The sequence below is a fragment of the Maylandia zebra genome, linkage group LG7, assembly GCF_041146795.1.
Source record: "Maylandia zebra isolate NMK-2024a linkage group LG7, Mzebra_GT3a, whole genome shotgun sequence".
Lineage (NCBI taxonomy): Eukaryota > Metazoa > Chordata > Actinopteri > Cichliformes > Cichlidae > Maylandia > Maylandia zebra.
In genome coordinates, this window is record NC_135173.1 from 47,634,162 (window position 1) to 47,658,802 (window position 24,641).

The 24,641-nt window shown below is 40.8% G+C and overlaps 3 protein-coding genes across 16 annotated transcripts in view; 2 read left to right on the forward strand and 1 right to left on the reverse strand.

Moving 5' to 3' along the window:
* The first annotated feature begins 246 nt into the window (after positions 1–246).
* On the forward strand, positions 247–2,516 carry bbln (bublin coiled coil protein). The gene is made up of 2 exons (XM_004538010.4): positions 247–564; positions 1,374–2,516. Exons 1-2 carry the CDS (start codon positions 486–488, stop codon positions 1,643–1,645), a joined length of 351 nt encoding a protein of 116 aa, XP_004538067.1. The 5' UTR covers positions 247–485; the 3' UTR covers positions 1,646–2,516.
* A 1,291-nt stretch (positions 2,517–3,807) lies between these two features.
* Positions 3,808–11,611, reverse strand: ciz1a (cdkn1a interacting zinc finger protein 1a). Its single transcript, XM_004538011.3, has 16 exons — positions 11,406–11,611; positions 10,759–10,991; positions 9,006–9,133; positions 8,631–8,860; positions 8,169–8,289; positions 7,912–7,999; positions 7,547–7,659; positions 7,175–7,254; positions 6,834–7,040; positions 6,625–6,755; positions 6,364–6,454; positions 6,161–6,265; positions 5,759–5,881; positions 5,566–5,638; positions 5,340–5,461; positions 3,808–5,120 (listed from the first exon to the last, which is right to left on the reverse strand). Exons 2-16 carry the CDS (start codon positions 10,908–10,910, stop codon positions 4,647–4,649), a joined length of 2,238 nt encoding a protein of 745 aa, XP_004538068.2. The 5' UTR covers positions 10,911–10,991; positions 11,406–11,611; the 3' UTR covers positions 3,808–4,646.
* An 805-nt stretch (positions 11,612–12,416) lies between these two features.
* dnm1a (dynamin 1a) overlaps positions 12,417–24,641 on the forward strand; it is a 49,671-nt gene continuing 37,446 nt past the window's right edge. For 10 of the 14 annotated variants that reach the window (XM_012917127.4, XM_012917128.3, XM_012917119.4 and 7 more), the window contains exons 1-2: positions 12,421–12,821; positions 24,173–24,246. In XM_012917127.4, the coding sequence (XP_012772581.1) occupies positions 12,661–12,821; positions 24,173–24,246 (235 nt within the window). In that variant the 5' untranslated portion in view covers positions 12,421–12,660. Of the gene's footprint in view, positions 12,822–24,172; positions 24,247–24,641 lie in introns of all 14 variants that reach the window. The other 4 variants (XM_076886531.1, XM_076886535.1, XM_012917132.4 and 1 more) reach the window with 2 other exon arrangements.

Below are 24,641 nucleotides of genomic sequence, written 5' to 3' on the forward strand. Positions count from 1 at the left end.
GACAGCCCACTCTGCTTGGATTTCATAAAACTACAGAGTAGCCGGCATATGAGCGCATGCGTGAGCTTTGAATTAAAGTTCATAAACCAGTAAAGTAGACACCTGTAAAAGTAAATAAAACTATTTTATAAATCTTCCTAGCATGGCTAGTTTAGCACATTTGTTTTACTCGACTAGTCATTAGAGACTGTGCACAGAGTGAGTCATCTCGCTTTGGAACCAAAACCACGCCCACATTTCTCCCACAATTCCCTGGTTCCGTAAACAAATATCGGAAGCTAGCTGTTTGAGGTGTCGTGCATACTGTGAATTAAAATCTGACGATAGAGCTAAAGTAGAACCCAGACAGCGCTGTTGGTGTTACTTGCAATTACATTACGTTTAGTAATGCTACTGAGCTAGCTGGCTAGCTTAATAGCATAACTGACGATATTTAAGGTTCCTACTGTTTAAGTACACGTGAATATAAATATATATATATAACAATGTCTGGACCAAATGGAGATCCAAACATCTCTCCGGACGATGGTATTATAAACGACGAAGATGATTTCGGCGAAGAAGGTAAAACAACAAAAGCTTTCATTGTAAGTGATGTTAGCAATCATTAGAGCCGCTGGGCCACTCCAGTGATTGTTAGAACAAACGTTTGTTCTAACAATCACTGGAGTGGCCCAGAGTAACTAGTGTACACTAGTTACTTTTTGGTTAATTTTAATTACGTATGCGGGTATTTGTGGGCGTGATTTGGATTTATGTAAAAGTCCATCCTTAAAACTTTTGTATGAATCAATTGGGTAATTAGCAGCCATGTTCAATAAAATGAAGCAACTGTAAAGATTCATGGGCCAAAGTTCCTCCAAAACAATGTAGGACACTGAGAAGGTCATACAGAAAACAGTGACTTCTGCTTAAGAGGTTTCTAAAAACTGTTGAATCATGGGTTGTGCTTAGTGCTTCACAGAGTCAGAAAATTTTCAGAAAAGGTGTCACAGTAACTACACTCAACATTCACCTTCATGTAAACATCCCTGCCTGACTAAACACCCCCACCAGTGCCTCTTCATGGCGGTTGTGTTGTCAAATAAATATAACTAAAGTGGTTTTCATATTTGCCTCATTTTCAGTTTTCTGTAATAACCTTGGTGATGAATACTGGACTGTTAAATTGCTGGTATGTTATTTTTTATTTAAAAGAAACAAACAAAAGGTAACTGAAGCCAAAAACGGTCAACTTTCATAGCATTATCCTGTCTTTCATTGAAAACAATATAAATTTAATTTATATGATCAAAAACCGTTAAACTCTTTATTCAGTCGTTGCTCTTTAAATTGCCAAACAAAGCAAACTAACCTATGCTGCTCGTCCACAGAGTATTCTGCCATCAACAACATGCTAGATCAGATCAACTCTTACCTCGATGACCTGGAGGAGCGGAACGACGCTCTTAATGGCAAACTGCACGAACTGATGGAGTCAAATCGGCAAGCTCGACTGGAATTCAGAGCCCAGTTGTTGGCCCCCCCAAAGGAGGAGGATGTGGAGGAGCACTGTCCCACAGCAGATGGGGAGTCCTCCTCAACCAGCAAGGAGGACATAAACGAGGATAAAGAAGGCTTGCAAATGAATGACATGAATATTTAGATCAGGAGGTTAAATTAAGGAAAAAGCTGGGATAGAAATATTATGAAAGTTGACTAAACTCCTGAAAGCTGTCATTTGGACTAGTGACCCTTTATCTTCATAGTCGATGCTCACATCAGCAGGCGTGTGCGATAGATTACATCTCCTCTTTTGCAGAGCTCATTCCGGTTTCTCCTTTGGCAATGTGCCGATGTAACTAACCTCAAACAACTTCTCATGCAAGCTGGATGTTACATCAACTTCTTTAATTTCACTGCAGACTTTATAAATCTAAAGCCAGATGTGCCGCTTTGTATTGGGAAGAAAAGGCTCAGGATTATGTGGGAGGTCACAATGCTAAGTCCTAAAGCAAGAAAACGACTAAATATATATATTTTTAAAGTTGGTATTAAAAATGGTCTTTGATAAACAAGGTTCAAACTACAGGATCAACCTTAAATCTTTCCAGATTCTGTACCTAAATATTGTTTTGATACAGATGTCATATCAACAACTTCTCAAGCATTTGAGTCAGTCCTTGTTAAACAGAAAGACTCCACTTCCTCAATTGTTTCATCGCATTATTAGCTTTGCAATTCCTATACCTTCCCAAAAAGTAAATAGGAAGCATTGGACACTCATATGTATTATAATGCTTGTTGTGCATCCTAACTGTAAACGCTGTGCTGTGTTCAGTGTCTGTTAAGTGTTTGCTGTAAAATCAAAAAAACGAAACGTTGGAATTATGAGACATTTTTAATATAAATTAAGATGACTCCCAAACAGAAAACAAACATCCAAAAATACAATAAACTTCCAGCAGTTAGAAAACATCACCAATTTGTTCATCTCAATTTGTCAGTAGCTGAATAAAAATACAATAAGAAACGTACAGCTTTGTTTGAAGTCATCCTTTACATGCCCTTTTTTGCCTCTCCGTTCTGTTTCGGAGTTTAAAAGCACAGATTAGATCACGTCTCCTTCATTCAGAGAGAATACAACACTAATCATGTGACAGTCGCTGACGTGACTACAAGGGTTGCTACGTGTGTCAGTCAGTCCTCTGTGGTTGATAATAGGTTTCTCTAAAACACAGGGTGAAATGTTTCCAGAGCAGAGCGCTGGTTATGATGAAGGAAGTGGTGCTTCCTGTTTCACCCTCACCTGTGAGTAACACCTCTGGATAATCTACAGGACTCTTTGCTACATTTTAATTGATAGTTTTGTACTATCGCCCAACTGTGTTTCTACTCTTGGTACAGCAACTAAAATAAAACGATGGTAAACTGGAGTCAAATAAGCAGCAACTTAAAACAATGACATTGGGCTGTGAATGCTTTTAAAAAGGATGAGTGGAAAACAATTGTTTTTATCTAAATGTAGCCTGCGCCATCGATTCTGACCTGGAAGCGACAGCATAGCGTTTAAACTGAAAAACAAGATGTAGACAAAGTGCATGCAGCCTTATGCAAACGAGAAGAATCGTCATTTAGATTAAGTGCCTTACTGCTAGAAGAGAAGCCCTTTATTTTTGGCTGCTGGCGGCCTTTTAAAAATACACATACTCTTCACCAGACTATATTTTGACGACAGTGCTTTCAGTGTCAAGGGAACCACTGCTGACTGCCTTGTTATTTTTGTTGCCCAAAACATAATCAGCAACATCAAATTAAACCCCAAATCCCAGCCATTCATAAAAAAAGAAGATAAAATGCTGTGAACCAGGCTGCGATCAGATCCACGATTCAGCTTTTTTTGTTCGCTCAGTCCATGTGCCACTAAGACCTGTTTGTTTTAAAACAAATGTTGACACCTGCTCAAGTATGCATTGTGCTTACATTCTACATTTCACCATGTGCTATGTGTGATTAGCCAGTGTCTCCACTTTACCATCAGTCCAGTCTTTTATACTGGTAGGTTGTACTAACCATCAGTCACCTAGCTAGCCAGAGAATTAGCGCAAAAATAAAATAAAGACAGAAAGAGAAAAGCTGGTAATGAGCCATCTAAGACTCCTGATTCTTGAGGACAACAGGGTGGAAAATTAGCACTTTGGCGAACAGTCTTAATTTTAAATGTCACTGGAGGAATTCAGCTTAGGAAGAAAAGAGTAAAAACCAAAACAAAACTATGGATTCGTCTATATCTGCAAATTTGATTGTATATTAAAACTTGCATTTAGCTTTCTTTTTTTTTTTTTTTTTTTTGCAACCAAGCAGCATTTCCTAATTCCAAACTACATCCTTCATGTATACAGTAAAAGTCACAATACCCTTTGTTTTTTTTAGTTAGTATGCAAACAACACTATGTGCAGTTTTAATTCAGCACAGCAAATATTAGGTTTTAAAAAATACAATGTCTGAACCAAAGCACAGATTTGGAATGATAGAATAAAGCCAATTAAACCTCAATGGGACCATGGGCCATTATATCCAAAGATATATACATTTTATATATATTTATTTTCCTGTCACCTGTTGAAGCAACAGCCTCTATGAATTTCTGTCGTAGTGCGACTACACAAATAAGCACAATCTGCTTAGTTGCAGTTTTCCAGAGACCAAAGTACGGGAATCAGTTCAAAGAGGGCATCAAATACAAGGATGTTCTCGTTGTTAAAAAAAAGGGGAAAAAAAAGGGAAAAAAAAAAAGGTCTATTTAGTTGTTCTGATTATACTGATACTAAACACAAATGCTTTAAGTTCAATATCTACTTCATCTTTTTATTTTTGACTAGATGACTTTATAATGTGTAATCTGATAGTGATGGCTGACGCTGGCCCACATTTTCCAACTGAAAGCCAAAATTAAGAGCTTCGCCCGCAATTGTGTTAATTTCTCACCCTGGGAGAGCGATTCACATGAGAAGTCCTGTTCTCTGTGCATTTAATTCCAACTTTCCAGTGCGGTGAGGAGCTCGACCGCCAACTCCTTGGTCTCTGTTCCATGGAAGCACCTCTTTAGTCACATCCTGTCAGTGGTTGTGATTGTACCTGTTTCTTTTCTGTGCACATCATTTCCTCATCGCCTGTTTGCCGCCCTTCCCGACCTGCGTCTGGGTGCTTTCCCCGTCCCAATCTTTTTCCCCTGGGTTGCAGGGGCTTCTCTCTCCTCCAACTCTTCAGTGGCATCCTCTGCAGAGGCTGATGGCTCAGAGTCCATGTCCACACTACTGCTGGCGGGCACCTCAGCAGGGGATGTGTCCATGTTGCTAGTGATGGTTGCTGAGGTGGTAGACAAGTCCTCTGAGGTTGCCTCAGGTTCGGCCAGCTTTCCCTTTTCCTCGCCCTGTATCTGCATTTTAAGTTGGGTGAGCGTGACAACGGGCTGCAAGGATTTAAGGTTCGTCGCTAAATCTCTGTCATCAGAGAGTAGATTTTTATCCGAACAGTCTGAGGCAGTTTCATTTATGTGCATGAGCCCGTCAGCAGGTTGGACAGATTCTCTCGAATCTTCAGCATCTTCACCTTTTCGACTCACCAAGGCTTTGTACCTCTGTGGGGGGAAAAAACCCAGCATAAAAATACTGGATTATGCCTCTAGATATACACTCATGCAGCTTGTTTCCCCGGGAGATTAATGTACACACTGGCCTTTTAAGAGCTCACATATGCCTAGATTAAGGCTGCAGTTATGCAATAAAAAAAAATTCAAAACAACTGAATGCAAATAGTAATGTTGTTATCTTTAAGCTTAAAACTTAAACCGACAAACCTTAAGATTCTCAAAGTGCTGCAATGATTTGCAGTGGCCGTGCAGGGCAGAAGACTCAAAGTTGTAAAACTTGTTGCAAAGCTTGCAGATAAAACCTGCGACTGGAACTAAAAAACTGGACCCTGTGACGAAGGAAATGAGAAACTAAACATCACAAAGATACTAAATATCGGAGAAGAGAAAGCAGGAGTGGAAAAAAAAAAAAACACAGGAGTGCCTCTCTCACCATAGACTGTGTCAGGGTCATACTGCTCATCACTGGACACGTCAGTCGCTTCTTTAAGGGAGGACCAGCCGTCCTGCATCAGTGAAATGTGTTACTGCAGAGATTCTCTTAAACCAGTTCTGAACCAAGGGTTGTACATTTGCCAATCATCTCACTGAAGGAAATCACCAACAATAATTTATATGCAGCTCACCTCTCCATCTCCTTGATTACTCAATCCTTTCTCCTCCTCAGTCCCCTCCTCTGTTTCTAATGAAAAACCTTCTGTGCCCAATGAAGCAAGTTTGGCGAAGGCCTCACAATCCGTTTCCTGGAGCTAGAAACGAGAAAACTGAAGTGAGAATTTTACCTCATCTATGTATACAAACTCGATTAGTCTCTATATAGTTATGAATATAAATAGTTGTGAATATAAATGTATTGTATTGTATTTGGCAAAAGAAGCTTTTCTTTACTGGAACACTGGTGATTTTCCTTTGGGGAGGTCAAAACCTCTCTCATGTGTGCCAAAATTTTCTAAATAAAGAAACATCTTTTCCTCTGGGAAAACATTTGTTGATGTGTAAAAGAAAGAACAAAAGGATTTCTTTCCCACCTTCTGTCTGTGCTCCTGGGACTGCAAGTGCTCCAAAAACATCTGGGAGTTCTTGAAGTGTTTCTTGCAGATGGCACAGGAGGACATGTCTGTTTTACTGGCAAGCTGAGGACATGGAGCAGAGCATTTTCAACACTACTCAAAATATTTTCTAATATTTCTTGAACTTTACTTTTGCGCTATGTAGTGAGAAACTGATGTACCTTGTGTTCCTCTGTGCGACGGTGGTCGGCGATGCTACTCGTGAAGTGTGTGAGACAGGTGGCACACCAACGCTTCAAGTCTTTCTTCTCCCTGCAATGAACACAGGACATCCTTTGTAAGGGTCGCCCTCTACGTTCAAACTTAATATGACACACAGGAGGAAGGAGGTGGTCTCTGAAGGGGTTTAATTAAAACGTGCAAATATGCCACACCTTTTAAAGCTGCTATGCTTTTCATAAAGAAATCTGCAAATAACTGACCCATCTTTGTTTGCTCCCTGTAGAGACTCCTGCACCCGAGGCAGCAGGGTGACGAGGCAGGCATTGCTCATGTGTTGGATCTCCATCATCCTCTGCTGGTGGGAAATGCTGTTCATATGACTCCTGAAGTTCTAGCACACAAAGGGAAGAACATTAATGACAAAAGAGTGGAGTTAAAATATTATTATTAATGCTCACCATTAACCTACTTGCTGGTTGTGGCAGGTGGTGCTGCAAAGATAACAGTAGAACTTGCTGGAGCCCTCTGCCACACCCTCCTCCTCTTCATCCTGGCTCTCAGGCAAAGCTACTGGGGCATCTTTGCTCTGTGAAGTTTCCTCTGCTGGTAAATTAGCCTGCCGGTCACCCTCACTAGGCCTGCCAGAGGGGGACGGGGCTGACGAACAGCTATGCAGCTACAAACAAGAACCACGAGTGTTGAACTTTTATGAAAAATGTATAAAAATCAACAAGACTTTAGTTCTTTAGGTACATGAAAAACAATATGTTCTCTATGATCTGAACATCAAAAACAAAAGGCTCCTCTCACCTCACCAACTTTGGTCTCCTCGAGTGCGTCGACAATGTCTGATCCTGTTCGGGAGCCACTTTCTTCCAGAGCGATGCATTCTTGTGATAAAGAGACACCCAATAAGAGTTCACCTCGAAAGACCCCAACAATAACACAGAGTACCGTGTAAAGGTCTTGAATCACCCCTCATTTCTTTATATTTTGGTCAGGAAATGGGTGCAGTATTTTAACTGAAACGTGTACATATAGACATGAAAATGCAGTATATAAGGCAAGAACAGAGTTTGTACAACTCTAATGAGCCTGAAAGTCAATATTTGGTTTGAAAACTTTTATTCTTGAACACAGCCTGAACCCTCTTAGGCAGCTTTCTTGTAATTTCCTTTTTACCTTCAGGGTGGACATCCTCTGTGTTGTTGCTACACTCCGAGGAAAGAGCTTCCGCATCTATGTTTGCCGTAGTGACGGCCTCGGCAGCTCCCTGTTCTGTGGGCTTCTCCAACCTGAAAGACAAGAAAAAAACATTTCTGTTTAGCAAAGTTTCACCATTTTTTTAATGCTATGAATTTCAAATAACTGAGTAAGAAAAAGAACACATTTATAAATTTGTTTTTTGCCTTCTTAAAACTGGTGAGAGGAAAAAACCAAAACCCATTTCTTTCCTTTTTTTGGTCAAATACAAGAAATTACATTTTCCAGAAATAGAGAGTGCAGTTTTCTAATACAGCTAGCAGCAATAAACAGGCTTTCCCCACCATTCTGTCCTCTTTTTCTTCACTGCAGGTTCTTCAAGTTGCTCCTCAGATAGTTGTGTTGGCCCATCCAGTCCTCCCGTAGCACCATCTGTGGGTGAAAAACAAAACCAAAGGGAAAAAGAAAATATTTAACTCTGATATTCTTCAAGTACTTTGTACAAAAAGTTTAAATTCACATGGCATTTAGCTAACACTATAACTCAGCTTCCATCCTAACTAATTACTATGTTTCTGATATGGGTGAATTGCAGCTCTACCTGCTTGAGTCTTGCCATTAGCTCCAGTGGTACTGCTAGCTGCTGCTGGTTGCTCATCTGAGCTCCCTGCTGCCATCTGCTCACTGTCCCGCTTACGATCTGGCTGTCGATTTGCAGCATCCTACTCACAGAGACAAATCACATGAAAACTAGAAAATAATGATCCATCGTAGCCGAAAAACTTTATCTACGCAGTTTTTTTGAGGGATACATTCCTGAAACATTATGTAAATTTGTGCACTGACTCTATAGTGCACCTACTTATTTGTTGAGAATAAATGGAAATCCTGATTCTTATCATTTGTCATACATTCACACTGCTTACAACAAAGATAATTACACTAACACAAATAATCAAAAACATGCCGTACTGTCCAAGCCTGATCACTCGGATGGTAATCTGAGCTCACTCAAAAACCCACACAATGGACAAAGTAACTGCAATAGCGCTGTTATAAATACCGCGGAAGACGAAGAAGAGGAGGCAGAGGATGCTGAGGAGGTGGTGGTGTTGTTGTTGTTGTTGTTGAAGTAGCGGGGATGTGGGTGGAAGGGTCGTGTAGCTGGGAAACCCATGATGGGAGACTTGATAGCCATGCCCATGGGAACCGGCCCGAGCAGGGACGACCTGTTCCCTGCTGTGAAGAACTGCCGAAACTGCTGCCCACCCATCCCAAAGCCCCGCATGTTACCTGCACACAAGTACAACAAGAAAGGAAATTATTATAAGGGCTTGCTTTAAATAAAAAACAATATACATGAAAATGTCATGTGACATCTTCTGCTCTTTGAGATTTCCAGGTATTGCCATTTTTATGCTATTCACTCACACCGTACCCTGCATCTGCTGCATCAGTAAAGCACCCTGCAGCATGGGATTGGGGGCGATGATGGTTGTCTGCGAGGCATGGCTCAGGTTGACCATCCGGGGAGGGGGTGCTGTCTGGGGGGCAACAGGAATGGTTCTAGGAAAGAAATACACACAAGAAAGTAACATGTCTTATTATTTAAAAATTCACATCCTCACTCAAATCTGCAGCTAAAGGCAGAGCGTCTGGGGTAAATGACAAATCCATCAGAGCCATGGAAATGTTTTCCGCCTTCTTAACAACCTGAGAATTTATTTTACATGCATCCATCATACTAAAGCTGGCTTGACAGATTTTGCTGCCACCTTCGCTTATTCTCAGAATAAAGATGAGGAAAGAGAAGAAAATATTGTAGTTTAAGTGAGGATTAAAAACAGAGAAATAAAAAGCTTCCTTCTAAAAAAGGTTGGGACCAAAAAAAAAAAAAAAAAAAAAAAAGAATATATATATATATATATGAACATAATTTGCTTATTGTTTAAAACCCACATCTTATGGATAACTGCAGAAAGACAACATAAATAATGTTGAAAATGAGAAACTATGTTGTTTTTTGAAGAATACGTGCTCTTAGTTTGATGTGTAGTGTAAAAGCAAAGTGCTTGAACATCTCATAATTAATTACATTAAGTAGCAACACGCCTGGATATAAAAATAACATGCCAGAACTTAACCAGTCTTTCATCTACAGTAAACAATATCATTAAAAAATTCTGAGAATCAGCCAAGCAAGATGGAGCACCGTTGCCTCACAGCAAGAAGGTCCTGGTTTTGAATCATGTGGCGACTTGTCCAAGGTGTACCCCTCCTCTCGCCCTATGAGAGCTAGGATAGGCTCCAGCTCTCTCCAGCACCCGAGAATCAAAGACAATTTCCATGTGCAACGGACTAGGCTAAAAACCAGTATTAACGGCCACAATCTTCAGAGTCTGGACTCAAAACAGACGCGATTATGTAGTGGAATCACTGCTTAAGCTCACAAACACTTGTGAAAACCACTGCCGATGAGAAACATCTGCTGCTGAATTGACCAAATGCAATTTAAAACCTCACAATTTAAAGGGAAAAAAACCCCAAAACAACAACAACAACAACAACATATATTTATGAAAAAAGATCCAAAATTATCAATGCCTTCTCTAAGCACCAGCTGACTTAACAGGAGACAAACAATACCAAACAATCTGCAGCAAGGTTTAGCAGGAAGTGTCTGGATGCTAAGATTGACACACAGAGGCGAATTCTTTATACACATTACTGACATCAAGTTAAATTTAAGCAGATATATACCGGTATATATATTTTAAAGGCTTATTTATATAAGACAGCTTTATCGCCTTTATATGGCTTTCAAATCGGTGCACTGCGTTACAGTGAACAAGTAATTAGATTACCTGTTACCTGTAATGAGATTATAGGCTGGTTGACTGTGGAAGATGCCATAACAAATGTGATGTGATTTTGTGTTATTGGTCTGAGGTCAGAAATCCTGCAGCAAACGTTTTATATAACGCGTAAAAGAGGGATAATAACACATAACCTTTGAGTAATCTAGATAACAATGGAAGGCAGCAGTCAAAATAAACATCAAATACTGTCAGACCACTAATTAAATATCTGAAATGATAAATGTAGCCGTAACAGGTGTTGGGACGGGCAGTTAGCATACAGGTCATCCAGAGGGCCTTACATTATCCCCGGTCTTGAGTTAACAGGCTTACCGGGGTGTCTGGTGGTGATGGGCCACATGGTGTCCGGGAGGCGGCTGCGGCGGGGGAGGCGGAGGCTGCTGCTGCTGGAAAAGTTGCTGTAGTTGCCTCAGTTGCTGGTGAAACTGTTGCTGTTGCTGCTGATGGATGTGCGGATTGAACATCACGGGCTCTGATTTAATCCGTTACGTTGCAACGAGTTGTCAGAGCCGTCAATGTGTGGCACCTCTTAGGACAGAGGATCTCTTGTTGGGAGGAAGAAAAACGTGATTACTTGCTCTGCTATCAGACCAACTATTTGTTGTTAAGGCACACTTAATGACAGTGCGCACCTCCTGTCAGACAACAGGTCGCTCTCATATTTCATTATGACAACTAGCTAGCGTTAGCATAGGAGCTAACAATAATGAACTTTTTGGTTTGCTAAGTTTACTTTCATTTCCGCCACCATTCCGCTTCATACAGATAGCCGCTACGCTGTCAGAGAAAGCAGAATGGTACGCTAAATATGCCCACAATATCGAGCCTATGTTGATAACTGAAGTGTAGCTACATCTTCCATAAAATGAACGAAGCTAACGCTACATTAGCCATAGCCGCTCAGTCACTGAACCAAACAAGTTAGCTTAGCATAGCATTCAACTAACTCAAAGACAAACCTCTCCTGTAGGGACTGCTTTGTCGTATTTAGCCTCCTACAGCTGCCCCCAGAGACGTAAACCTCGCCGGGTGTTAATTGTCAACGTAAAACCAAACCGAAGAGTTAAACACTCGCTCTTTACAGCAACGGTGCAACTTGCACAAAAACTGAAGCCATAACCTCTGATCAAACCGGTGGACCGTGTCACCCCCTAGTGGCTGCCTGGAGAACTGAAAACGCATGATGGACGTAGAATGACCAGGCTTCGAAATGTCGTTTTTATTACATTTATTTGTTGTTGTTGTTGTTGTTGTTGTTGTTGTTGTTGTTTTGTTTTATACTCTACAGTTATTATTTTATCTATTAGCTAATGCGACATAGTTAATAAAAATAAAGCTTTTTAGAGGTGAACATTAAATAGCAGAATACAACTTAGCACCTGTGGCACTGTTTACATTACTGTATACTGTCATGTTGGTTGTAGCTTGAGCTCGTTATGTTTTTCAATCTAGCTATGTTGCAAATAACCACCGCTGAAAATTAATTTCTATAGGACAGTGTTCGCCTAGTCTTTCACTCTTTGTTTTTGGCTCTTGTTCTTCTAATATGTGTTTATGCAGTCATGTGTTTGTGTGTTTAATTGTGTAAACATATACTTAATGTGTGATTTTAACCAACCACTGAAGCATTTTGTAACTGTATGTTAAAAAGAGCTGCACAAATAAAGTTGTTGTTATTATTATTATCGTTATATTTAATAAAGTATCAAAAAATAAGGTAATAAAATGTACATTTTCATAATTGAAACTGAGAGCAAATCACAAATTTAAACACAACATAAATATAAAAGGGCATTCAAATTCGCTCAGGTGAGTTAAAAAATATTTATTTTAATATGAAAAATACTCTGTTTTTTTTGTTTGTTTTCAAATAGCAAATTATTTATGCGAGAGAAATCTACCAGTGTCACCACCTAGCGGTGGGTGTGGAGTACTGCAGGGATCTCCTGGTAAAATACAAGAGCTCATCCTCCTCCTCCCCCCCTGCGGTGCTTGGAGAGGAGAGTGTTGGAGAGAGTGCTGGCTTGAGATGATCTGACACACCGAAGAGCACCGTAAATGAGGAAGCAGAGCGAGAAGTGAGCCGGTGAGTGCGCGCAGACTAGAACGCCCTCTGAACGCTCTGAGGGGGGTGAGGAGGGGCGCAGAGGAAGATAAAGCCATATATCCGTCCCTGTTCTGTCAAGGAAACTAGCCCATCATCCTCTCGCAAAGATGGGGAACCGGGGAATGGAGGATTTGATTCCTCTGGTGAACCGCATGCAGGATGCTTTCTCGGCCATTGGGCAAAACGCAAACCTGGACCTGCCGCAGATCGCCGTGGTGGGAGGACAGAGCGCCGGGAAGAGCTCGGTGCTGGAGAACTTCGTCGGGAAGTAAGTAGGCTTTTCCAGGCTGTAGTGGATGCTGGCGCGCCTCTGGTGCACCGCGCAAGAAGGAGCTCTTACATCTAAGTCCCCATCCCCCCCGGCCAGGTTTAAATACACAAAGCCTCCACTTAGACCCGAAAGCTTCAAATTAAACGCGCATTCAACGCACTTTCTGTCGTTTCAAAGCCTCGAGCACACCGTGAGGCAGATTATTTTGTTAGGCCTTCATAAATCCCCAGAGTAGTTTATCTGTTAACTACCTTGTGATGCATTCAAGAACCACATATTCAAGTTACAATGACTTATTATGATCTTGTTATGATCCCCGTGCTTGATATAAGTTTTCAAACGTGCCCGCTTTGTTGTTGAACGGCTTCGGTTAAAGGAAAATTTTCATTGTAAATCCACTGACATCTGTGACAAAGGCAGGGTTAGTTTGGAAGCTGACTTCCTGTGCAGCATGCACTGTCACAGCTTGCTTGGTGCAGGTGTTGTTTCTGTAGCAAGGCTCCCATTTTGTTGCCCAAAGGCTATTTAATCCTGAGCAGGGAAGGGTGCAGGATGATGCCCGCTGTGTGTATGTGTCAGTGAAGAGGCTTTGGCTTTAGCCTCGCAAACATGCAAGGCTTTTTCATTCTGCCACAACTGCTGTGCTGATGATACAAAACACAGGAAGGGAACAGAATCTGGAGTATGCAAGGCTGCTGTGTGACCTTGCACGCACACACACACACACACACACACACACACACACACACACACACACACACACACACACACACACACACACACACAGAATGAGAGTCCACCTGAGCTTTGAGCCCTTCCAGCTCAGCTCATCCATCTGTCTGCCCGTGCTTATAATGCTGTAAATGAAGCTTACTGCATGCAGACAGCACTGATGGTGCTTCTATCTGTCAGTCTGCTCCTGCTTTCTTGTATTTCGCTGGATCTGAAGATTTTTTTTAATGGGTTCAAAGATGCGCCCCACACACACACATACATACTGTGTGATTCAGCAGTATTTCCTGCTTAAGCAAGGGCATAGTGTATGCAAACTGTGGCTCCGAGCCAGCTCACCCCAACATTCAACAAGGCCTTGGTATTCCAAGACAAAATGCCATCTATCCCACTGGACACAGAGGGAAAGGATCCATCTGTTAGGCATAGCTCTGTAGGTCTACCTAGTTCACCACATGGGCTCTATAATCCCCATCTTAAATGGTAGTAGGTGAGGCTGACCTGCTGTTTACCTGTAAGTGTACTCTACACCGTACCTGCTGTAAAAATAAAGGAATTCATTACAAAAACGTTCAGATGTTTCTGAATAAAGGTGAGAACTTGCAGTTATATATGGAGATTATAGTTGTAACACTAAACTAACAGTACAAAAGCAACCGGTGCTGACACTAGTATACTGCAAAGCATCGACAGCTATTCTACACAACGCAATACAACAAGAAACCGCTGCTGTAGATTATAGTAAGTGCACTGTTTGAATGAACATTTTATTTCTGGCAAATCTACCTGCAAACTTAGCTCAAAATTCAGAATAAAAGTCTGGAATGAAAAGCACATTAAGTTAAAGTGAGCTAAACATTCATATCTGCTACTGGCATCTTATTACTAATGTAACTCCTCGCTTTTGAGCCTTTTTATTCCCAGTAATAGCTATTAAATTGATCTCTTCACCATCACAATTGGGCCACGCTGTGCTGCACTCACGCATCTGTTGTCATAGAAACAGCTTTGCGCCTTATTATGCTGTTTTACCCAAAGGAGCAATGGTTTAGAAAAATGATGAGATTTTAAACTTTATTACACAAAGGTGGTGGATTTCAATGCCAAGCGGGTGATTTGTAGGAACTGCGGTCTTTGGCGTCTCGTGAAAATTTGTGGCCTGCTGCGTTTTTGGGCTGCCAGCTTTCCTCGTCCAGCTGCAGTGACGTAGCTCAGGCTCTCCCATTCTCCTGATCGTCCTCTGCTTCACCTCCCCCACTGACCCATCGTGTTTTCTGACTAAACACATTTTTTCAATACGCTGCATTTACACGTGCCACAGCTTCTCTTTTTTCTATTTCCCCGTCTCTAATAGTGAATTGTGTTGGTGCCTTGCAGAAAGTCCAGCTTTCATTAAACTGCTTCTATTTCATAATTCTTATGTCAATAAAAACAAACAGGGTGCTATTGATTTTATTCCTGGTTCAAACTGCCGAACCCCACCTCCAATGTGTCTTTTATGGTTATCTCAGACAGCCAATAACAACATACAGAAAACTGCTGCATCAGTTTAATGGCTGTTTACAGCTTGTCTGTTGCTCAGCTGAACTGGATGTCATTTTAGGGGGAAAGTGAGAACAGGAATGAGAGATAGATAAGTGAACAGGTTCATTCGACCCTTGTGATCGTAAACAAACAGCTTTTTCTATGTAGCTGTTAAAGGATTTAGGTTAAAACTAACAACTACACAGTTAAAGAAATGCTTTCAAAAAGGGTTTGAGAGACAGTTTTCCTCACTGGTGGATTAGATTTTGATTTGGTGATGCTACGTGTCTGGTAGGTGTGACAAAGACAGTTAAAACCATTTGAGATATTCTGTCCTAACCTCACAAGAGCACAGGAGCAGTAATCAAACGTACCTGTTAGTCTTTATCGTCTGTCCTTTACTGTTATTGCTCACGGTGCTTCTTACAGTTCAGTGTGTCTCCTCTCAGTTTAAACTCTGATTCCCCAACTCATGAATCTCTAAATTGAAGTTCTACTTGGCAGTGAGGTTAAACTAAAAACATGATCATAACAAACACACTAACGCACCGTGCCAGCACAAATCAAGACGCACAGTCATCACAATGCGTTTGTACTTTGAAGTATTTCTCTTTAATCGCTTCTTTCATCACCAACCATTTTCTTGTCACGACTAAAGTAGATGCAACTGCTTCTTTTTACTTTTCCTCTTTAAACCAATAAATGGGAAACTTATTTCGATATTTCTTTATGGCAACAAACAGTGATGAAACAGATGAAACTGATAGATGCCACTGTAGTTTCATCCAGGCCAGACATCTGAGGGTATTTGATCTGCAGTAAAAAATTGTTTAATGTTTGTCTTTTAATTGACAATAAATGAGCTATCTGGCCTTCTGCAGATTTATTTCTCTCCATGTTGACCCGGCCGAATCGTTGGCTTGCCTGTCTGGCAGTAAACAAGACATGATTATGCATATGAATTTGAGCTCATCCGCTCTTTCTCATTTGTGGCCATTTCCCAGTCAGTAATTAAGGCTCCCACAGGTCTAATTATCTCAGACAAAGCAAGAGAGCTCTACTCGTCTTCGTTGCCAAACACTTGCAGTGCCAGCTGAGTGAGACCTGTTAGTACCCAGTAACCGTGAGGGTGGGGGTAAATCCAGTATTGTTACATGTGTAGCGTAGCATTTATGTTAAAGGAAGAAAAACAGTTCATACACTGAACGTTGGAGGAAAACAGAATGAGGTGATTTAGAAAGTCAAAGAAAAAACAGTCACTAAAATGGAAAAGCAGCAGCTGTGTGCTGCAGATATCTTTCAGTAAAATGAAATTTTCTTACTGAATTCATCGTTAGTCGGATGACTCTGCTGATGGGACAAATCCACATAGGATGGCATAGAAAGCTATTACAGAAAATAACCAGGATGTTCAAGATCAGTATGTTGAGTTTATCAGGAGAGCTCGGTAGTCGCTGTGAATGATGTTTGCAAAGGCTTAGCTGCAAGGTTTGCTCAGTTTCAGCACCACGGACAGCTCTTTGACTGATTCCTCTGGAAAAAGCCAAATGCTGATTTTATCATTGGAAGTGAGGGTTGCTCTTCAGCTCTTCGTGTATTATAGTCATGTCATTATGGAAGATTAAAAGGGGCCAGTCAGTGGATTATAGAAACAATAGCTTTTTTTTTAGCAGAGGATTCATGCTTGTATCGAAACAGGCCAGGAGATGTCCCGCAGTCTTTCTTAGGATTGCCTAAGGGAATAATGAGTCATATGAGTGGTGAGAAAATGGTGATAATAGGAATGTTTGCCTTTCATGCACCGAAGCCCAAAGATTGTTTTATGCTGAGGTGTGTCAGGTGTTTTGTTATCAGTGCAGGCTGTGAGCACTGGAATAGCCCAGTAACATAAAACTCCAACATATGTTTTTTTTTTCTCTCCCTGCTGCCATCACTGTTTTAACCCTCTCGAGGCAGGCGTTGCCGATTTGCAAAAGTTAAAAACTAACAACCTGATTACCCCACATACATGTTTTATGAGTTTGTTTTACTCAGAAGTACCACTGCAGGACTTGGTTGTGCATTAGCAACAAAAGAGTTAATTTGAGCCTGAGAGGGTTAGCCCCAGCATAGGGTTTAAGATACATACCTGTTTCCACATGTTACATAACACTGAAAGGGTGTAAAGTGTTCTGATGAGCAGCAGCAGGATATTATCCTGTCACTAGATTAAAGCCTTTACTATGTTCAAATCAAAGCCCAGTGGGAGGTGGTGGGGGGATGTAGAGGCCTAACTTAATTAATTGCTTATGAAGAATAATGTGAGTGAGTCTCATGCCTAAAACGTGAATCTTTTTCTTTGATTCCACTGGATGTGATCAGCAAAGTTAGACTTGTAGAGTTCGTAATAGCGCTAATTAATCAAGTGGTAACATTTTACTTTACTTTCCCCGTAGTGTTAACGTCTTGCATGATTCTGAGTGAAATGGACTAGTAAAGAAAGCAGAGACTTGAGGGATTTGACGGTTGAACAAATATAACAAGCAAGGTCTTTCTTCTTGGTTTAAATTGATATCTGCTAATTTTCCATCTATTTACACTCACTGGACACTTTATTAGATAAACCTGTTCAACAGCTTCTTAACACAAAGGTCTAATCAGACAATCACACTGCATTTAGGTGTGTAGACAGGGTTAAGATGACCCGCTGAAGTTTAAACTGAGCATCAAAGTGGGGAAGAAAGGTGATTTGGTGTCAGCTAAAAACATGAAATTGAGGCTACGATTCATATAGGCTTACCAAATTTGGACATCAGAAGACTGGGGAAAACTTTGTCTGATCTAATCAGATTTCTGCTGTAACATTCACATGGTAGGGTCAGAATTTGGTGTTGTAGCATAGATCCACCCTGCCCTTCATCAATGGTTCATGCTGGTGGTGGTGTGATGGTGTAGGGGATATTTTCTAGGAACACCCTGGGGCTCTTAGTAGCCATTGAGCATCATATTAACCCTGCAGGTAGTATTATTGCTGACCATGTCCTTTATGAATGTAGTGCATGACATGATTTACATCATGGATGTGCAGCTGACAAATCTGCAGCAACCGTGAGATGCTATCATGTCAATATGGACCTAAATCTCTGAGGAATGTTTCCAGAGAGTCGCTGAATCTCTGCCATGAAGAATGACGGCAGTTCTGAAGTAAAATTGGGGTCCAGCACAGTACTAGCTAGGTAAAATAAACTCTATTCAGACATTGGTAAATAAAGAAGCAACACAAGACTTTCGGAATAATTTTTTTCATTAGTTACAACTTTACATGACATGTTTTTTATTAACCGATTAATTGTTTGGTCAAAATGTCTTATTTTGTTTGATAAATCTTCCAGATAAAGCAAATAAAAGTGGGAAATCCTCACAGATGAGAAGCTGGAAACAGATAGTGTTTAGTAAATTCAAACTGAAACAATACCTCAGCTCCATTTAGTACCAAATAAAAAAATGTTGTTTCAAGGAAACTTCTAAGGAAATCATGAGGCATTTATGGGACTTAAATGCAGTAATTAAATATGCCTTAAAGAGCGAGTTAAAGTGTAGAAACAGTAGAAAGTGTGGGCATAGTAGGAGCGGTGAAGCAGTTGGAGAGAGACAGAGAGAAGAGAGGACATCATTCGTTCTGATACTGCTACAGAGGATTACCACTAATCTCTGTTTGGGCCGGAGCTCGCCTCCAACACATTCTCCCATTGGCTCCGGTCTAATCTCGATGCCCACATATCCAACAAACGCCCTTTCATTGGCTCCACCTTCCAGTGTGGTTTATGGGAATATGTGTGCACGTGTGCGTCCATTATTCACCAGTAAAAACAGTGTCCTTCTGCCAAAACACAAACGCTGCCGGGAGGGAAAATTGCCTGTTTGTGCTGGTGCACCGCTGTCAGGACTCCTAATGCTGCACGCATTAGAACGGGATTAGATGAGGCTCAGTGTCTGACTGTGTCTGGGAATCGGAAGTGAGGTGACGCACTTGCTGAGAGCAACAGAGCTGCATACTGAGCTGGAGTTGTGGGGAATATTACAGTGTCTTATAGAGAGTATCTAAAACATATACAAGGCATACCCATCCTGGGTGAATACCAAATACTCCATCCTGGGGGCTGTAGTTGTTGACGTACTGTTTAATTATTATGTAAGATTTCTTTAAAGTGGAGCTCTTTGTACTGATTAAAACAGTCAGGTCTACACGAGGGAATAAGACAGTCTGTGTGCATGTGTGCACTCGTCCTGGCATTTATTTGTACACCACTGAGAGGGTAGACTTTATTACAAAAAGCAGTGAGTCACTACTCCACAGCAGCTGGCGCTTACTAGCTGCGTAGGCGTGTTTTTGTGTGTTTGTGCACAACATCAAGTGATGGAGGCTTAGCCCGAGTGCCTCCAAAAGTCAAATCTATCAGGTTCTTTTCTTTGAGTGTTTTGGAACCTAAAAATACATCAGTTTGTTTAATCTGCTTTGAGTTGCTGCAGCTGCAGGAGACACACATGCTTCACACATGCTCAAGCACCTTCCTCCTCTTTTCACTGTGCTCACAACTGATTAGTTTTGATGGTTTTATGGTATCCTGCGATATATACACAGTATATCTACATAGAGACTGAGGGAAATGCAGATTTAGAACTGCTGCAGAGCACTACATACTGGGGGCTAATTTTGTGTTTTTCATAAAGTCACTTGACGAAACAATTAAGGGTGAGTGCCATATGGCCATATGCATCCAACACGACACATTAGTTTCATATACAGTCATTTAATAAGAAAGCACGGCTTCTTTCAAGTCCAATGTTTTGGTCATAATAAAAACCATCTGATGAATAAAAATACTGACATATTATTTAATTCTTTGTTTATTCGTTCATTTAAAAAGGTAAACAGCAGCTAGGTGCTGATAATTAAATGTACATGATTAGCAGCCGTTGCTGCCCATCAGTCTCGGAATGGTTAAAAGGCTATTTCCAAACAAATTTATGTCCATCATTCTACAGCAAGAAGGATTATTCAAATGGAAAACATTCAAGACAGCTGTCAGTCCTTCCAGGAGTGGATGTCCTCCAAGGTCAGCGTGAAACTGTAAACTCCCTAACAGCGACTTCTCAGGATCTTCAGGCCTCAGTTTGCATGTTAAATCTTAAAGTACATAAAAGTACAATTAGAAAAAAGTGAACAAGTTTTGTTTGGAAGGAAGGAAAAATCCTCTTATCTTTAAGAAGAACATGGCTGCACAGCTTAGATTTGCAACGTTGCATCTGAAAAATCCACAAGACTCCTATGAGGGGAGATGTTTGGTCATAATGCAGAGCTTTGGAGTTGTAATGCACAGTACTGTGTTTGGCAAAAAGCAAACACAGCACATCAGCACAACCACTTCGTACAAGCTGTCAAACACAGTGGAGACATGATGATGATGATGATCACAGGACCCGGTCACCTTGCAGTCACTGGATTGACCATGAACTCCTGGCTTTACAAAAGTATTTTAGGGTCAGATGTGAGGCCGTCTGTCTGAGAGCTAAAGCTACGCTGAACTTGGGTGATGAAACTGGACGATGATCCCAAGCAAGCAAGAAAATCTCCAACAGAATGGCTAAAAAAAGAGAAAAGAATCAAGTATTTGCAATGGCCAAACTTCCTGCACAACAATGTGAGAGATTGATAAAGTGATAAAGAAACGATGGTTCTGCAAGCTTTTGAATCATTGTGTTTATGTAGTTTTTCACAGGAATGCTTCTTTGTTTTGGCTTGGATTCTGTTAACTAGATAATGACACAGTGTTTTTATTGCATATGTTGTTGTTCAGTTCAGGTTCTATTGAAGTAATCTCAGAACCTGCTAAGGACCGGGTGATTTTCTTATTATGTCCTGATACAAGAAACCTTAGAGTCGAATGAGGGTGTACTTTCTTTCTTTACATGATTGTAAGGGTGTATGTCTTCCTGCTGCCTACTGCTCACACGGATTGTTCGACAGGTCCATTCATCAATCTATGCAAATGAAGAATATTACCAATAATGTATTTCCCAGATACAATGGTTAGGACTCAAAGTGCTCAGTGCACTTACACTGTGCGTGAGTGCTTGCAGAAGATATTTAATGTACCTAAATACAGACAGCGTGTTTCTCTGTACGTCTCTTTGTGTCGTTAAAACAAATCATCTCGTGTCAGCTTTGTTTGTTCATTTTTCTTTTTTTTAAAAGTGTGCTGTGGTGATTATTTCAGAACATCTGGCACTCACACAACCATGACTGTTTCCAGTCCCTCACCTCACTGTGGGGGATGTATCTGAGGAGGGTTGGGGGTGGGTGGAGCTGGCATCCTGTCTGAAGAAGACATTAGGTGATGAGCAATTAAGAAATGAGGATGTTGATGGTGTTTTCAGGGATATGACCGTTTCCTTGGCAATGCAGAGGAAATATGGGTGTTTGGGAGTGGAGCGAGAGGAAGACCCGCAGTCAAGACCATCTGTCTGCTGGGCAGGTAGAAGAAAGGACAGACACACAAACAGTGGATGATGAGAGATCTGGTTTGCTTTGTTCTACAGGCACCAACAGAAGAGCGCTGGCTCTGAAACAGCGCTCAGAATAAAGCGCTCTGCTGCTGCTGGGTTCAGAGTAGCAGCTGTTGCTAATTAGCAAACAGATTTCACACGTCTTTGTTGATAGTCGTTGATAGTCAAAGCTTGCTGATCGTGGTCTAAGAGATGTGCTGGATTAATATCTCCACAACTCAGCAACCTGCAGTTTTAGGATTTATGAGATTATATCACACGGTTCAGTCTTTCAGAAAGGGACACTTTCTTCAAGTTAGAAATCCTGTATTATCTGGGGGTTTTTTAGTTTTTGGATGAATTTGAGAGTATCTTACTACCAATTTCTTGCTTGTTCTCTTATAGTATTATGCTGTTGTGCTTCTTGGCCAGTTCCACGTCATAAGAAGAGAACAAGAAGAACAATTAACAGGGAAATGTTCATTATTGAGCTTAAAGGTGCTGGTAGGCAGATACTTACAGCAGTTTAAGCACAGACAGATCAGACTAATGATATCTCAGTGTAACATCCTTATGTGCTTTTTGACAGACTTCCCACTGTGCTCACCAACTTTCACATCAGATCGGTGAATTCGTCAGAGAACACAGCTCAGACCTGATTAACTCTCATCTCATGACTCCGAGCTGCCTCAGGCTTTGCCTCAGGTTCAAACAGAGACCTCATCTATTTCTTATGAATGTTACATTCAGTTTCCCAGTGTTGAGCTCTCTCATCAGATACTGAACAGTTTGTCTTTGCATTGTGCAAATTGAAAACGTTTTGTAGCTTGATTGCATTTGTGTCATTAAGCTGAGGTGACTGCAAGTAAGGTACACTTGAAACTGTTGGAGAGAAAACTGGAAAACCTCGCATCGCTGAGAAATTGGTGTCACATCAGCTGAGGGGCACAGGGTGTAAGAGGTGAGCTGACGCTGATGCTGCATCTGAATAGCTCCAGGAAAAAAGAGATATTGTGCAATGGAAAGCATAGCTGTCCGACAGGCAGGCATCTGGATGAGCTGCTTTACAGCTCAGACACACACAATCAGTGTCAGTAGCTGTATGCAGAACACATTCATTTGCATGGACACATACAGTTAATACCTCAATTCAATAATCAGAAATAAGCAGCAGAAATAAGCATATCAAACACCTGTTTCATTCTTAATTTGTCACCCTTCACGTGATTTAGCTGTGATGTTCATTAGTCATGTTTCGGTGGTTTTTGGTTAAAATATACTGATTCTTTAAAAAATTAAAAGCATCAAAACACACAAAACTAAACTCTAAACGGTTCCATGAAGGCACCGCCTATTCAACGAATCATAAAGTGGTGAGTGGCAACTGTTAAATATTGGTCAGAATAGTAATCCAACTCTTGGAAACCTGCAATCTGTCTGTAAGCCACCAGATGGCAATAGCTGTGGTTGCAATAAAAAGTCTTCCCATCCTATAGAGATCTATGGGAAAATGACTCTGTCTTAACCTCTGTAAACAACTTGCTGCAGACTTTATGGAGTCACTCACTCATTTGGGGTCATACTGAATAAAACATTAAATCTGTTTTGTAAATCTTGATCATACCTTGTTTCAGAATGGACGATCACATGTGGTAAAAAAAAAAAAACCAGGACGTCTGCTTGTTCACAACTAGTCAATCAAAAGGCATTAGCCAATGAGCTTTTTTTCTGTCTGTGGCTGTAGTATGGCATAAACATAAACGAACCAGCCGTCTTCGCTCCTTATTTAGGGTTTGGTCATCACACTCGAGGCAGTCATCTTTGGACTATACAAGGGCCACTAATCACAGCTAATGAGCGCGTGCACACTCCAGTTAGCATATTCTTTCTCACATTATGCAGCTGTTTTATTAAAAGCAAAGAAACTTGATTTGACTCGATTTTCACTTAATACCTGCTCGCTGCTCATTGCCATCACATTCCGAAGACTGTTCTTACAAGCTGTAAACTGAATGAATTGAATTGAATTTAAATTACTTCATTTTATTCAACATGACGATTTGCTGTCTCTCAGGTTTAGTGACCTGCTGAAGGGCAAAACGAGGAACATGAAGATGTCAGTTTGAATCTATTTTTGTTTATTTCATACGACTAATTTAAAAGTTAGAACAGGGTCTAACTGGTAATGAAAGAGTTTTTAATTTGAGACATAATTCAACATGTATCAGTGATGGATCAACTGAAGCTTGACCTGTATTTTGTTGCTATTTTATTGCTTATTTCCTGCTGTATTGAATGCACTCCCAAAACTGATCCCTGTAGAAAACAGCTAAGTGGCCTGGTGGCCTCGTTATTTTCATTCACTGACTCTTCTCTGTTCTTTTCTCCTGCTGCTGTCACATCATTGATGACACAACCTTTCATTTTTCTGAATGGATTTGTTTGCTTTTTATATTTGGAGTAAATTATGAGGATGGCACAGTAACTGTACTTTGTTATTGTAGCCCTGCAGCATTGTGGTTGTTTTCACTGACCATCATCTCTGCCATCCATCTGTTGTGTTGCAGGGATTTTCTTCCCCGTGGCTCTGGCATTGTGACCCGCCGTCCTCTGGTCCTGCAGCTGATGAACTCGCCCACCGGTAAAGCTCACCAAATTCCTTTGAAATTGCATAATGGTTTATCTTGACTGCTTCACTGACTGGCTAATCATATTTGATATCTACAGCTGATCAGACAGCTGTTCTATTTGTACAGAAATCTTGACATCTTGAAATCTGTCTTGACATTTTATTGGGAACTGTGCATCACTCTGAATACATGTGGTAAAGATGGCTGATTTGAGTCTGTTTATTCTTATTAACCAGTGACGCTGAAAAAGCCGGAGAGCTACTGTAACGGTGATTGCACTAGTTTTCTTGTGTCTAATGCTTTGAAATAAGTAAAAGGTATAAACATAATACAGTGTTTAATGAATTTATTACACGACCTGTCATAAAAACAAGAAAAGACAAGTATTTTACAAATGTGTCAAAGT

Coding starts and splice junctions, on each gene's coding strand:
- bbln (XM_004538010.4), top strand. CDS start 486: ATGTCTGGACCAAATGGAGATCCAAACATCTCTCCGGACGATGGTATT. Junction 565..1,373: donor AGATGATTTCGGCGAAGAAG/GTAAAACAACAA, acceptor GCTCGTCCACAG/AGTATTCTGCCATCAACAAC.
- ciz1a (XM_004538011.3), bottom strand. CDS start 10,910: ATGTTCAATCCGCACATCCATCAGCAGCAACAGCAACAGTTTCACCAG. Junction 8,290..8,630: donor CCTCTTCTTCGTCTTCCGCG/GTATTTATAACA, acceptor CTCTGTGAGTAG/GATGCTGCAAATCGACAGCC. Junction 6,756..6,833: donor CCACCTGCCACAACCAGCAA/GTAGGTTAATGG, acceptor TTTGTGTGCTAG/AACTTCAGGAGTCATATGAA.